Source organism: Convolutriloba macropyga, chromosome 1 (genome assembly GCF_964194025.1).
Source record: "Convolutriloba macropyga chromosome 1, txConMacr16.3, whole genome shotgun sequence".
In the NCBI taxonomy this organism is placed as follows: Eukaryota; Metazoa; Xenacoelomorpha; order Acoela; family Convolutidae; genus Convolutriloba; species Convolutriloba macropyga.
The window spans coordinates 70,503,655-70,517,241 of NC_134468.1; the positions used below are offsets into that span (position 1 = coordinate 70,503,655).

The 13,587-nt window shown below is 33.3% G+C and overlaps 1 protein-coding gene across 1 annotated transcript; it reads right to left on the reverse strand.

Moving 5' to 3' along the window:
• Positions 1 to 1,459: 1,459 nt before the first annotated feature.
• LOC142349010 (ABC transporter G family member 23-like) lies at positions 1,460 to 12,346 on the reverse strand. Its single transcript, XM_075400448.1, has 3 exons — positions 12,148 to 12,346; positions 11,349 to 11,861; positions 1,460 to 2,781 (listed from the first exon to the last, which is right to left on the reverse strand). The coding sequence occupies exons 1-3, from the start codon at positions 12,344 to 12,346 to the stop codon at positions 1,460 to 1,462; spliced, it is 2,034 nt and encodes a 677-aa protein (XP_075256563.1).
• Positions 12,347 to 13,587: the final 1,241 nt, after the last annotated feature.

Sequence of the window (13,587 nt, forward strand, 5' to 3'; positions counted from 1 at the left end):
GAAAACTTGCTACCTGGTCTTTTCAAGACTAAAAAACTTTAAAATGATAGAAAAAATATCTTTCAAATTGAACTTAAAACATTGGGTAATTTCTGTAACACATTTTGGTAGCATCCCCGGACTGAGCTGCAATTCAAGATCAGTACTGGGCACGTCAAATTGCAAGTCTACAAGCATATATCAGTACTGTGCACGTCTAAAAACAAGTCTGCAAGTCTGAAAAGTCTTTGCCAAGACTTGGATTACACTTGCAAGTTGATTCCCAAGTCAAAACCAACTTTTCAAAAAATTTCCAGTGAAAATTTCGAATTCCAAAAATTCTCGCAACGTGCCACGATTTTTGCATTTTCTCATATGCACTTTCTCGGTGTACCTGACAACTGATACCAGCTGATACCAAATGAGCCAAGGCGACCCGGGAAGGTGACACAGGTCGACCAGAGGCCATATGGGGCCGCTTTCAGGTGTTTCTGGGTCGTTTTCAGCCGTTTTCAGCCATTTCGAGCCGAATTTTAGCCGAAAATCGACAAGTCTTGATTTTTCAGATTTGTTGAACATTGCTATCATGTCAAACATTCCTATTCGAGGGAAGATTGTAAAGAGAAACACTGCAGTTAAGGTCTCCTTGCTGCCCCTAGGCCCAGTTATTAGACATCAATCCGCAACTGACACCATTTTGGCACAAAACGGCTCAAATCAGGCAGAAGATGGGACAAATGAATATTGCTCCAATTTGACTGTCCATTTACACTCCATTTATACTGACATGTGTAAAAGGTGACATGATCATAGCTCTGAATCAGTACTGAGAAAAGACTTGCAATTTGACTTGCAGTACTGATCTTGATTGCAGTTCAGTCCGGGTAAATATAAAACTTTTAAAACTGTTTGATGTGCATAATACTAAATTGAGTTTTGCACTAACGACAAATCACAGTTTTTTTAAAAAAAAGTCTTTCTGCTGAGTAAGCAATTTGTAAATCGGTTTAAAAATCCCACCGAAAAAAAACACCAAAGTTTTAGATAAGAAAAAATGTAATCATCCATAGAAACAAACCCACATCGAAATAATCGCCCACGGGAATAAACTCCCACCTGAACAAATCCCTATTTGACTGTTTAAGAGTTGCGCATTCAACGCGTTTGGTCAACCCCCGCACGCCATAGCCATAGTGACCCATGTGCCCTGATATGGAACGATCTCAACTGAAAGATATTATCACGACGAAAATTCAAATGTGACAAGGAATTTTTTTCGTGGAGGTTTATCACCTGTCTAAAATTAAGGTTTTTTCCGCTGTGGTTTATTTCTAAGACCCTTTGTAAATATTCTACGTCGACAGCTCCATTATTAGATTTAGAGTACTCAAGTTAAACAATTTCGAATGGAAGTTTTGGTTAAAAAAAGATATTGTGATTAACCCTGTAAAACAAATTATGAAAATTATGACACAAAAATTCACCCTTTTCTATGTAAATACTTTTGCAGAAGTATGGTGATTATCAGCAACCCAAAGAAATAGCCCAAGTTAATAAGAAACGCTAGCTGAATAACTCCATAGGTAAGATCCCAGCCTCTCAACAACACATATCGCATCGCTCTCGCTGGAATTGCCAAAGGCAAGACCGAACTGATAATTTTCAGGAATCGGGGCAGAGCTTCCAGAGGCCAGAGGATGCCGCTTAGAAGCATGACTACGGTTGCCAGTCCATACACAAGTTGAAACACTTCCGCTTCTTCTGCACAAATCACGGACACAAAGATCCCAAATATTAGACCGGTGAATCCTTGAACAGACGCCAAGGTGACCGTAAGCCATAAATTGCCCTCTATAGGGGTTCCGAATAATAACAACCCGGTCATAAGGAAGATTCCAACCTGAATGAACAGAATAAAACTTTGAACCACCAACATTGACACTATAAGCGCAGATCCGGTAACGCCGGATATACTCAGACGCTCTATAAGGCCCAGTTTTCGCTCGCCAATAATTCTGGTGCTTGAGAATACGCACGAAACAACAAATATTAAGTACATTATGGTTCCAGGCGCTGCGTAATCCGTAAAAGAACCCACATCTTCGTAGAGTGGATCCGTTTTTTCAATTCCATCCGAATCTAACGCCTTGTTTGGTACAAATTGCACGTACAAACTTTCTTCAAGCTTTGAATAAGCGGAGTTTATTTTGTTCCAGATCCGATCAGAGTTTATAGGTGAACCGTCGTCAAGGGCAACGTAAACTTTGCTCTTATTTGCTTCCGCAAATGTTAACTCGTCCGGATTCTGAAATTTCTTAAGCAGAGAATCTGTAAAATTGGGCTTAAAAAGAACAATCGCTTCAACTTTGTCGTCATCAGCCGCGTTTTTTGCGGCTTCAAATGTTCCGTAATGTTTCAAAGAACCCCAATTACTTTTGTTCAAATAATCACAAAATTGGACGCTTAACGAAATGTCTTCTCGAGCCGAGTCTTGATTCACAATTGCAATGTTTAAGTTAGATGGGTTGCCGCCAATGCCGACCAGAAATACAGCCAATTGTAAAGCTGGAATAAGAAAGTTGAAAGCAAGAGCAGGAGCGTCTCTGAGAATGAGGATAAATTCTTTGAAAATGCAAGCGTACAGGTGAGTAAAGTTAAACGAACACCAGCTGTACATGTTGTTTTTGATCGGTACAGACTTGTTTGTTCCACTTTGGTGATCCTTTCTTGATTCTGGCGTATCGTTGGAAGCGATGGGCTCAGAATTTTGCTCTGCTTTTATATCTCTGCCTTGGCTGCCACCTAAAATTAGTTAAAATTGAATGATGAATCTTTTTCTCACTAATATCACTATCATCAACTTCTAATTCAATGTTGGTAGCGGCACACTCTAATAACGCATAATAAAAAAGTTTAAGTTGACCATTTTCTTCAGTTTTTGAAAAAAGTCAATTCAAGGAAAGCCCGTCTCCTAAAAGGGTAGTTGGTCAAACTTCTGTTTTCTGTTTTTTTTTTCAAAATTGGTAAAATTCAGGGAGCATGTTTTGCCTTAAACTCATAATCACAAAGATGTGAGAAACTGAGAGTTTCTCATTTTTGTAATAATTAGAAAACTTTGTAAATTTCCATTTGTTGTTTTCCCGTTATTCTGATATAATCATGAAATCTCAGTGGATAGTCAAACAACAGGTGACAAAGTTTTAAAAAAGCTTTCAAATGACACAAAATTATAAATGTTTTTTTTACAATTTTGGGATTTTTTTTAATTATTGTTCCGACCCCACTTGTGTGGGGAGGAACTATATACTCAAACGGGTTTTTTTTGTTCAGTCAATTTTGGCCGATCGATCTATTCATCGTAGAGAAATGTGAGTGGTATCATTAAAAAGCTGGTTCAGCGCAGAATTCAAAATTAAAAAGATTTCTTTGATTTTCGTTTTTTTCGAGGAGTTATCGAGGATTGAAGTTTTGTGTGAACACGGGATATTTGTTCACTTTTAGTGTGATTTATCTTCAAATTAAAATATTTTCTATAAAATTAGAAGTTCAAACTTGAATTTCTTGCCAAAAAGAACCAATTTTGTGTTTCTAATAGACTAAAGGCAACAAAAAAACTAGTTCTGGTCTCATTGGGAGCGTCAAAAAAATCGAAATCTATTTGAGAGCTCTTTTTTAATAAAACTTTTCCACTTTTTTTGCTTTTTTAAGTCACCTAGACACAATTCACTTTTCATATCGAAGTTCCGTTAATGACAAACCTGATTTACACTCAAATGAAGCCCAATGAACAAAAAAAATCGTTTTCAAGGAATTGCTCAGTTTTTTTTAAATTCGACTCTGAGTTTTTGTAATTTTAAATGAAATTTTGAGTTTCTTTTTGAATTTTTACTAATTTATTAGAGTTATGGCAAAAACTCATTGACTAACAGTGCAATATGTTCCGTAAAGAGATCTAAGTGATCATATCTAGTGCTTTGACTGGACAGCTAATCATAAACTCATTATCGTGATTTGTAAGTCAGTCCCTCTGATGACAGCACCCCTGACGTCCTACTGCAACCAAATTATTTTATATAGCTGGCGGTTTTATCTTCATAACTTTTAGTAATATGACTTCAATGACACAAGATTTCAAAGGTTTTAAATTTTTTTTGGATATTTCCGTATTATTGGTTACTTTTGAAATCATATTCCATTATCATAAAATTGTCAGAGAAGAGCTTATGGTTTCAAATGGCTTCGAACTTTTCTTCTCGCTTTTTCTACTGAGTTTCGGTTTTCGCCTGTTTTTGTTGTTGTTTTCATAGCCATGAGACTTGTTGTGATGTCTTATTGATCACCTATGAATGACAAACATCTTTTTCCTGTCATTGTGTTATTTTTGAGCGTAGTTTCGGACCTCCGTTGAAAGCTTTTGAATTTAATGGCTGTTGAGACTTTAAAAAAGTTTTTCGGAAACATTTTTGAACATTAACCGATCCTAAATTTTTTTCGTTGACTGTTAGTCAGTTTGAGTACTAACAGGATCCCTTTTTATTTCTAGTGCTACCAAAAATAATCTGGTTACCGGTTTTATCTTCTACCTTTTAGTTTTAAAACTTCAATGCCACTAATTTTCACATTTTTTAATAAACTTTTCGGGTACTTTTTCTTGTTTTTGGATCCTTTTGAAATCTTATCGCAATATCCTAAAACTGATAGTTCCCATTGGTTCAGGAAAGACGTTCAACCAATCATAAATAAAGATTTCACAGAAGAACTTATGATTTAAATTGCTTCAACACTTTCTTCTGGCACTTTTGTACTGAAATTTTGTTTGTTGCCTACCTTTGTTGTTGTTTTCATAGTCTGAAGACTTATTGTGATCTCTTATTTATTATCTATGCAAAACAAACATCTTATCGCTGGCGACGTTTTGTTTCTGAGCGTAGTTATTGACCTCCGTTAAAAGTTTTTGAGGTTAATGGCTGTAAAGACTTTAAAAACACTTTTTCGAAAATTTCTTTGAACATTAACCGATCCTGAATTTTTTTCCGTGGACTGTCAGTCAATCTGAGTATTTACAAGGTCTCTTTTATTCCAGGGGCCGGCAAAAAAAATCTGGTTGCCGGTTTTATCTTCTACCTTTTAGTTTTAAAACTTCAATGCCACTAATTTTCATATTTTTTTAAAAAAATTTTCGGGTACTTTTTCTTGTTTTTGGATCCTTTTGAAATCTTATCACAATATCCTAAAACTGATAGTTCCCATTGGTTCAAGAAAAACGTTAAACGTTAATTGGATCATATATAAAGTTTTCAGAGAAGAACTTATGAATTAAATTGCTTCAACACTTTCTTCTGGCACTTTTGTACTGGATTTTTGTTTGTTGCCTGTCTTTGTTGTTGTTTTCATAGTCTGAAGACTTATTGTGATCTCTTATTGATTATCTATGCAAGACAAACGTCTTTTTGCTGGCGACGTGTTGTTTCTGAGCGTAGTTATTGACCTCCGTTAAAAGCTTTTGAGGTTAATGGCTGTAAAGACTTTAAAAACACTTTTTCGAAATTTTTTTGGAACATTAAACAATTCTAAACTTTTAACTTTTTTCGTAAACTGTCAGTCAGTCTCAGTACGTTTGGGATCCTTTTTATTTCTAATGCAGCCAGAAATTTTCTGGTTAGCAGTTTTATCTTTTATCTATTAAATTTAAAACTTCAATGGCCCTAATTTTCATACATTTTTTTAAATTTTCGGGTACACTTTCCCATTTTTGAATCCTTTTGAATTTTTGTCACATCATCCTAATACTGATAGTTCCCATTGGTTTAGGGAAGACGTTCAACGGATCATATAAATAAGCGTTCAGAGAAGAACCTATGATTTAAATTGCTTCGACACTTTCTTCTGGCACTTTTCTACTGAATTTTTGGTTGCTGCCTGTCTTTGTTGCTTTTGTTGTTGTTTTCATTGTCAATAACTTGTTGTGAGGCCTTATTGCCAAAATATGAATGGCAAACAAATTTGTTGTCCCGTGGAAACATAATTTAGCTTGTTTAGTGGATTCCGTTGTAAGCTAATGAAATTAATGGAGTTTTCTCAAAAATTTCGTGGGTCTAATGTATTGGTTCACATTTGATTCTTTGAAATTATAAAGAAAAAAAATTCCATTGCTGTTAAAAAATTAATTGAATTTGGAATACTTTTTAGTGAATAGTTCATTTTTTAATGCCTTCGACACATTTCTCGCAGAATTTTTTTCTTGAAATTGCTGTTTTTGCCTGTTTTGTTCTTTAAGTAGCCGTAAATTGCTGAAAAGACTCTTAAGATTGTAATTGAGGATTGAATTATTGATGTTACCCGGATCATTTAATCAGTTTATAACCTTTAGTCTTAAAGTTTATGATATACATTTTCAAACATTTTTCAGCTTTTGTTGTTCTTTTTGTCAAATTGTAACTTATTTTCATCGATGAGAGGTCACATTCATTTCTGGTATATCAACAAATAACACATCTACTGATTTTAATTGTCACCAATTCTTTGTTTGTCGAATATGCGTTTTTATAATCGTTTTTCAGTGGTCATTTTTAGCGTTCCTTTTCTTCTTTCAGAACAATCGCGTAGTAACAGCTCCCAATGGATTACAAATGTGGCCCAAATAAACTTATTTAATCTCTCAGTATAATTCCTGCAGCTGAATTAGTAGAAGTAAGAATTGAATTGAAAATACTTAATATTCAGATAATGGCTGATTATTTTAATGGTAGCTATAGTTTGTGTTTTGGCAAATAGTTTCTAATTTTTTCAAATTTTTCTTTAGTTCGTTTCTACGGCTTATTCTACTCAAAGACAAATCTTTTTCTTTTTGTAATAACTTTTAAGTAATTTAACAAAGGTTATATAGTTAAAAGCTAATGATTTTTTAGACTTTTGAAATTTCTTGGTTTAAAAAGTATTGATTAGTTTTTGAATTTCGCCTCATTGATCGTTCTCTTTGTTGACTTGTATTATTGTCTCATCAAAAAAACTTTCCATTCGCTGTATATTTAGGAGAATTTAAATTTGAGTAGTTAAAGTTTTATCTGACTGCATTTAGATATTCAGTTTTTTCCGTGAAATTTTTGTTTTTGCTAATTTTTTTGGTTTCTAGTTTTTTTTGTCTCGTAGTCTCTTTAAGGTCAGATTTCAATGGTGCTAGAATAATGCACGACATTATGTAATTCTATTAGTAGATATGTTTTGTAACAATTTGTTGAAACTCAAACATCTGTTTTTATTATCTCTTCATTTGGTTGTCAATGAAGTCAAAAATGTAGATGAGCTCGGGTCGGAACATCATGTGCGAACGCACATTAACGAGCCGCCTTGTCGTATCTGTTATGTCTTGAAACCAATACAAATGGATAGAAAAAAAACTTATAGAGAAGTGATCTCAATTCAATTAACAATTGGATGTAAAAACACTCAATTCATCTATTAGCCTAAGAAATTTTTTGCCAAGCAATTATGTCTATTTTAAAGAAAATTGGAAAATTAATTGACAATCTCTTTCTTTAAAAAATTTCTTTGCTTGATTAAAGTTTATACGATCAACAGATCAGCCGTAACAGCCGCAAAATACAGAGATGAAACCGATAGTTCAAGGCGAAAAAAAGTTAAAAGTAATTGAATTTTTGTGTCAAATACTATCAAAACAACTTTTGAGAAATAAAGCTAAAAGCGTGGAAAATTTAGTTTTGTCAAACACTAAAAGTTCAGAAATAGTTTGGACCTTCGATTAGAGTTTGTTTTTTCTATTATATGAAATGAACCTGTGAAATTTTGCGAAAAATTAACAGCAAATGATCAAAATAATAGTGTAAAATTTATATAAGGTGAGAATTTCCTAAAATACAAACGTCTTTTTGCTGGCGACGTGTTGTTTCTGAGCGTAGTTATTGACCTCCGTTAAAAGCTTTTGAGGTTAATGGCTGTAAAGACTTTAAAAACACTTTTTCGAAATTTTTTTGGAACATTAAACAATTCTAAACTTTTAACTTTTTTCGTAAACTGTCAGTCAGTCTCAGTACGTTTGGGATCCTTTTTATTTCTAATGCAGCCAGAAATTTTCTGGTTAGCAGTTTTATCTTTTATCTATTAAATTTAAAACTTCAATGGCCCTAATTTTCATACTTTTTTTAAATTTTCGGGTACACTTTCCCATTTTTGAATCCTTTTGAATTTTTGTCACATCATCCTAATACTGATAGTTCCCATTGGTTTAGGGAAGACGTTCAACGGATCATATAAATAAGCGTTCAGAGAAGAACCTATGATTTAAATTGCTTCGACACTTTCTTCTGGCACTTTTCTACTGAATTTTTGGTTGCTGCCTGTCTTTGTTGCTTTTGTTGTTGTTTTCATTGTCAATAACTTGTTGTGAGGCCTTATTGCCAAAATATGAATGGCAAACAAATTTGTTGTCCCGTGGAAACATAATTTAGCTTGTTTAGTGGATTCCGTTGTAAGCTAATGAAATTAATGGAGTTTTCTCAAAAATTTCGTGGGTCTAATGTATTGGTTCACATTTGATTCTTTGAAATTATAAAGAAAAAAAATTCCATTGCTGTTAAAAAATTAATTGAATTTGGAATACTTTTTAGTGAATAGTTCATTTTTTAATGCCTTCGACACATTTCTCGCAGAATTTTTTTCTTGAAATTGCTGTTTTTGCCTGTTTTGTTCTTTAAGTAGCCGTAAATTGCTGAAAAGACTCTTAAGATTGTAATTGAGGATTGAATTATTGATGTTACCCGGATCATTTAATCAGTTTATAACCTTTAGTCTTAAAGTTTATGATATACATTTTCAAACATTTTTCAGCTTTTGTTGTTCTTTTTGTCAAATTGTAACTTATTTTCATCGATGAGAGGTCACATTCATTTCTGGTATATCAACAAATAACACATCTACTGATTTTAATTGTCACCAATTCTTTGTTTGTCGAATATGCGTTTTTATAATCGTTTTTCAGTGGTCATTTTTAGCGTTCCTTTTCTTCTTTCAGAACAATCGCGTAGTAACAGCTCCCAATGGATTACAAATGTGGCCCAAATAAACTTATTTAATCTCTCAGTATAATTCCTGCAGCTGAATTAGTAGAAGTAAGAATTGAATTGAAAATACTTAATATTCAGATAATGGCTGATTATTTTAATGGTAGCTATAGTTTGTGTTTTCGCAAATAGTTTCTAATTTTTTCAAATTTTTCTTTAGTTCGTTTCTACGGCTTATTCTACTCAAAGACAAATCTTTTTCTTTTTGTAATAACTTTTTAGTAATTTAACAAAGGTTATATAGTTAAAAGCTAATGATTTTTTAGACTTTTGAAATTTCTTGGTTTAAAAAGTATTGATTAGTTTTTGAATTTCGCCTCATTGATCGTTCTCTTTGTTGACTTGTATTATTGTCTCATCAAAAAAACTTTCCATTCGCTGTATATTTAGGAGAATTTAAATTTGAGTAGTTAAAGTTTTATCTGACTGCATTTAGATATTCAGTTTTTTCCGTGAAATTTTTGTTTTTGCTAATTTTTTTGGTTTCTAGTTTTTTTTTGTCTCGTAGTCTCTTTAAGGTCAGATTTCAATGGTGCTAGAATAATGCACGACATTATGTAATTCTATTAGTAGATATGTTTTGTAACAATTTGTTGAAACTCAAACATCTGTTTTTATTATCTCTTCATTTGGTTGTCAATGAAGTCAAAAATGTAGATGAGCTCGGGTCGGAACATCATGTGCGAACGCACATTAACGAGCCGCCTTGTCGTATCTGTTATGTCTTGAAACCAATACAAATGGATAGAAAAAAAACTTATAGAGAAGTGATCTCAATTCAATTAACAATTGGATGTAAAAACACTCAATTCATCTATTAGCCTAAGAAATTTTTTGCCAAGCAATTATGTCTATTTTAAAGAAAATTGGAAAATTAATTGACAATCTCTTTCTTTAAAAAATTTCTTTGCTTGATTAAAGTTTATACGATCAACAGATCAGCCGTAACAGCCGCAAAATACAGAGATGAAACCGATAGTTCAAGGCGAAAAAAAGTTAAAAGTAATTGAATTTTTGTGTCAAATACTATCAAAACAACTTTTGAGAAATAAAGCTAAAAGCGTGGAAAATTTAGTTTTGTCAAACACTAAAAGTTCAGAAATAGTTTGGACCTTCGATTAGAGTTTGTTTTTTCTATTATATGAAATGAACCTGTGAAATTTTGCGAAAAATTAACAGCAAATGGTCAAAATAATAGTGTAAAATTTATATAAGGTGAGAATTTCCTAAAATACATTGAGCAATAATAACTGCATACTAATAAAACCACCTCAAATTTTTTCGTAGAGTCATCCATAACCTATAACAGTAGCTGCGTTGAATTATTTGTTTTGTTTATATCATGCACATAATTTCTTTATGCTTTTATACAGTGCAATTACGTTAATGCTAATAAAAAATCTGCAGTTGTCAGCATCTACAACTGATTCAGACCTGCAAAAATCTAGTTCAAAGAGCGGGTCGAAAAGTATCGTCTGGGAATATTTTTCTTTCTGTCAATAAGAACGAATAGAACTGAACAAAATGGTCAAAATCATTCAGATACCGGATTCAAATATGAATGGTCACTTTTCACATCCTGGCGTTTTAGAATTTTCTACAGAGGTAAATTCAACAAAAACTCAAGTCAACTCATAGGAGCGAGATTTTGGGATTAAATAAAATTGTCCCATAGATCATAAAAATGCTTGCCTTAGAATTTTATTAAGTTGACGCTCGCTAATAGTGGCAGAATATCAAGGATTTTTAACACTAATTCCCATCAAAACATTTTGCTACATTTTTCTCTTTTAAAATATCACCTTATTACTACAGAGATATTGCTGCACTATAGTATAACTCCACAAAGCAGCTTTCCATCAAATTTTTTAAAAAATTATCACAAACCATTTTTTTCCTGTTTTGATTTTTTTAAAAACTATTGTTGCTTATTTACTGTAACTTACCGTATCAACGCCCGATACAAAGTAAACTCTCAATGCGACAAAAAAGACTCTTTGATAATAAAAGCTGTTGTAAAACAGAAAAATGGATTTCCTCAATGTTAGGAGTTAGGAGTTACTTGCTGCAACATTTATCAGTGTCTGTTGTGATGTTTTCAAAAAAATTAACGTTTACTTCATATATTTTCTGTGATTTAAATATTTGATACATATGTCTAATGTTTTAATGCATATTACCAGCATCGTTTTTCCTGCCGTACAGATTATTGGTTAAAACAATGCAAACGCAAGAGCATGTTACTTACCCAAAATTGCATTATAATATGCATGGAAAACTTTAATAAATTACCAAAAGAATCAGGCTGTGAGGTCTCGTGTCTGCAGAGATCCAGAAACACCTCCTCAAGATAATTTTTTGAATTCTCCTTGATCAAAGCTTCTGGCTCTCCCTCACATAACATTTTACTAGCGCGCATGAGTCCAACCCTGTTAGCCTGTCTCGCCTCTTCAATATAATGTGTTGTGATGATTATAGTGGTGCCTCTATTGGTAGACAAATATAGCAAATGTTGCCAGATACTGGCACTGATAACTGGATCCACTCCGACAGTTGGTTCGTCCAGAATCATTAACTTAGGATCGTGTACCATTGCTGTTCCAAATGAGACTAGACGCTTCTGGCCTCCACTTAAGGTTCCGATGATTCTTTCACCTTCTGGTAAATGAAGCAACTCGGATAGGAACTCGGTTTGCTTCAAGATTTCTGCAGTTGTCATTCCGTTCACTTTGCCGTAGAAAAAGAACAATTCGTTGATTCGAAAGTTGAAGTAGACAGCCAGTTCTTGAGGCATGTACCCAATATCTTTTTAACACCCACTAGCCATTTTAACACCCACTACCCCGAAAAATCATACCAAAAAAATCAACACAAAGCATACAACGAATGGTTGAACTTCTGTTGCTTTAAATTGCGTATGATTCTTGGTTTTAGATTCCATGACACCGCAATTTTATTGTCCAGATTTTCGGGTGCACAAAGACTTTTCAGACAATTTTATTCGAGTGTAAAAAAACCCCCTGATGCGTGATCACCAGGAATCGGCTAAACAGGTCAGAGCTTGATTGGTCAAAAATTTATAAAATTTTACCTATAATACACTTAAGCAGAGTTGTCTTTCCGCACCCTGATGGTCCCAACAGTCCATAGATTGAACCCTGTTCTACTGTCATGTCCAGTCCATTCAATACTGGGTGTTTTAAACCCCGGTACTTTTTGTTGGCGTTTGAAACTGATATTGCCAACACACTATCACTCCTGCTCTGTTGTTCAAACTCATTTTCCGCCATATTCTGTTCGTATAATAGTTTTTTAATGACGGAGAAAACATACAATGGTTATTTTTCTCTACACATTTTCACAAAATTTGATCAATATTCTTGGCACACAGATTGCGTTGAAAAATGCTTAAAGGAGTAAAATATGGATTTGTCTCTGAAAGTTGGCGACACTAGTTTTCACATAATGAACAATTTCTATGCAATTTCTAGCTACTAAATGTCAATTTTTCAAAGTTAAATAAGAAATAAATTTCATCTAACCGAATATTTGAAATAAAATTAGATCACAAATAGGCCATTTTTATGTAGTTATGAAGACTGATTCAGCAATGATCAGTGCAAAAAGAAGAAGTCATACACGGGAGGATTGTTCAGAGCCAAATAAGTCTCCATTATTAATTCAGGGAAATTTCAGGGAGTTACTCTGTCTCGATTATGAGTTCTTTTTAAATTAGGCTGCGAATGCAAAACTGATGCTATAAAAAAATTTTGGTAAATATTTTTCTAATTAGTACACTTTTTAGTCAAATGTATCACGAATATGCCTCTTAACTGATAAATTTCTGAAAAATAATTTATTCAGTACTAAATCAAAATTAAAGAGTTGCCAACTTGTGACCTTAAATTACTTCAGATTTAAATTATATCGAGTTCTGCTCTAAGCATATAGATCTTAGACACTTGGTACTCCAGAATGATTTGATGTGAATCTTGCCTAGTCAATTGGACTGTATGAAGAGCATAATAATGCCAGCTTAGCCCTCAGCTCAACATGTCATAACGGCGAATTTGATAAAAACGAATACTAAGGAGTCTACCAGGGAGTGTTCGAAATTTACTCTAAGTCATCCTAGGTCATAGATATCTTTGTGCGTCCATATCTTGACTGTCCAGTCCAGAAGATCAAACAAAATTGACAAAAAACTAAGAAATCTTTAGTATGCTCAATTTCGAACTCTAGAAAGTTCCGGAATGTTTGGCTTCACCGGTGCAGTCTGTTTTATAGATAATAAATAACAGTTATATTCTGTTTCTGTTTCACATCGTAGGAACACTTCGGTGAGCTTGGTTTTAAAACATGTCGCAAATTTTTTGGGGTTTCTTCTTCTCACGTTAACAAAACTACTTGAACAAATGTTTACGTATAATTTTTTTTACAAAACTTAAATTTATTTTTTATACAGAATCAGTTCAATACTTCATGCTGATGGATTTTCTATGTGATTCAAAGCAAAAAACCATAAAAAAGT

Excerpts from the sequence above, each read along its gene's own strand:
- LOC142349010 (XM_075400448.1), bottom strand. The coding sequence starts at position 12,346 with ATGGCGGAAAATGAGTTTGAACAACAGAGCAGGAGTGATAGTGTGTTG. Across the intron at positions 11,862-12,147 it reads TCTGCTTAAGTGTATTATAG|ATATTGGGTACATGCCTCAA; the intron begins GTAAAATTTTAT and ends GGTGTTAAAAAG. Across the intron at positions 2,782-11,348 it reads CTCACAGCCTGATTCTTTTG|GTGGCAGCCAAGGCAGAGAT; the intron begins GTAATTTATTAA and ends AACTAATTTTAG.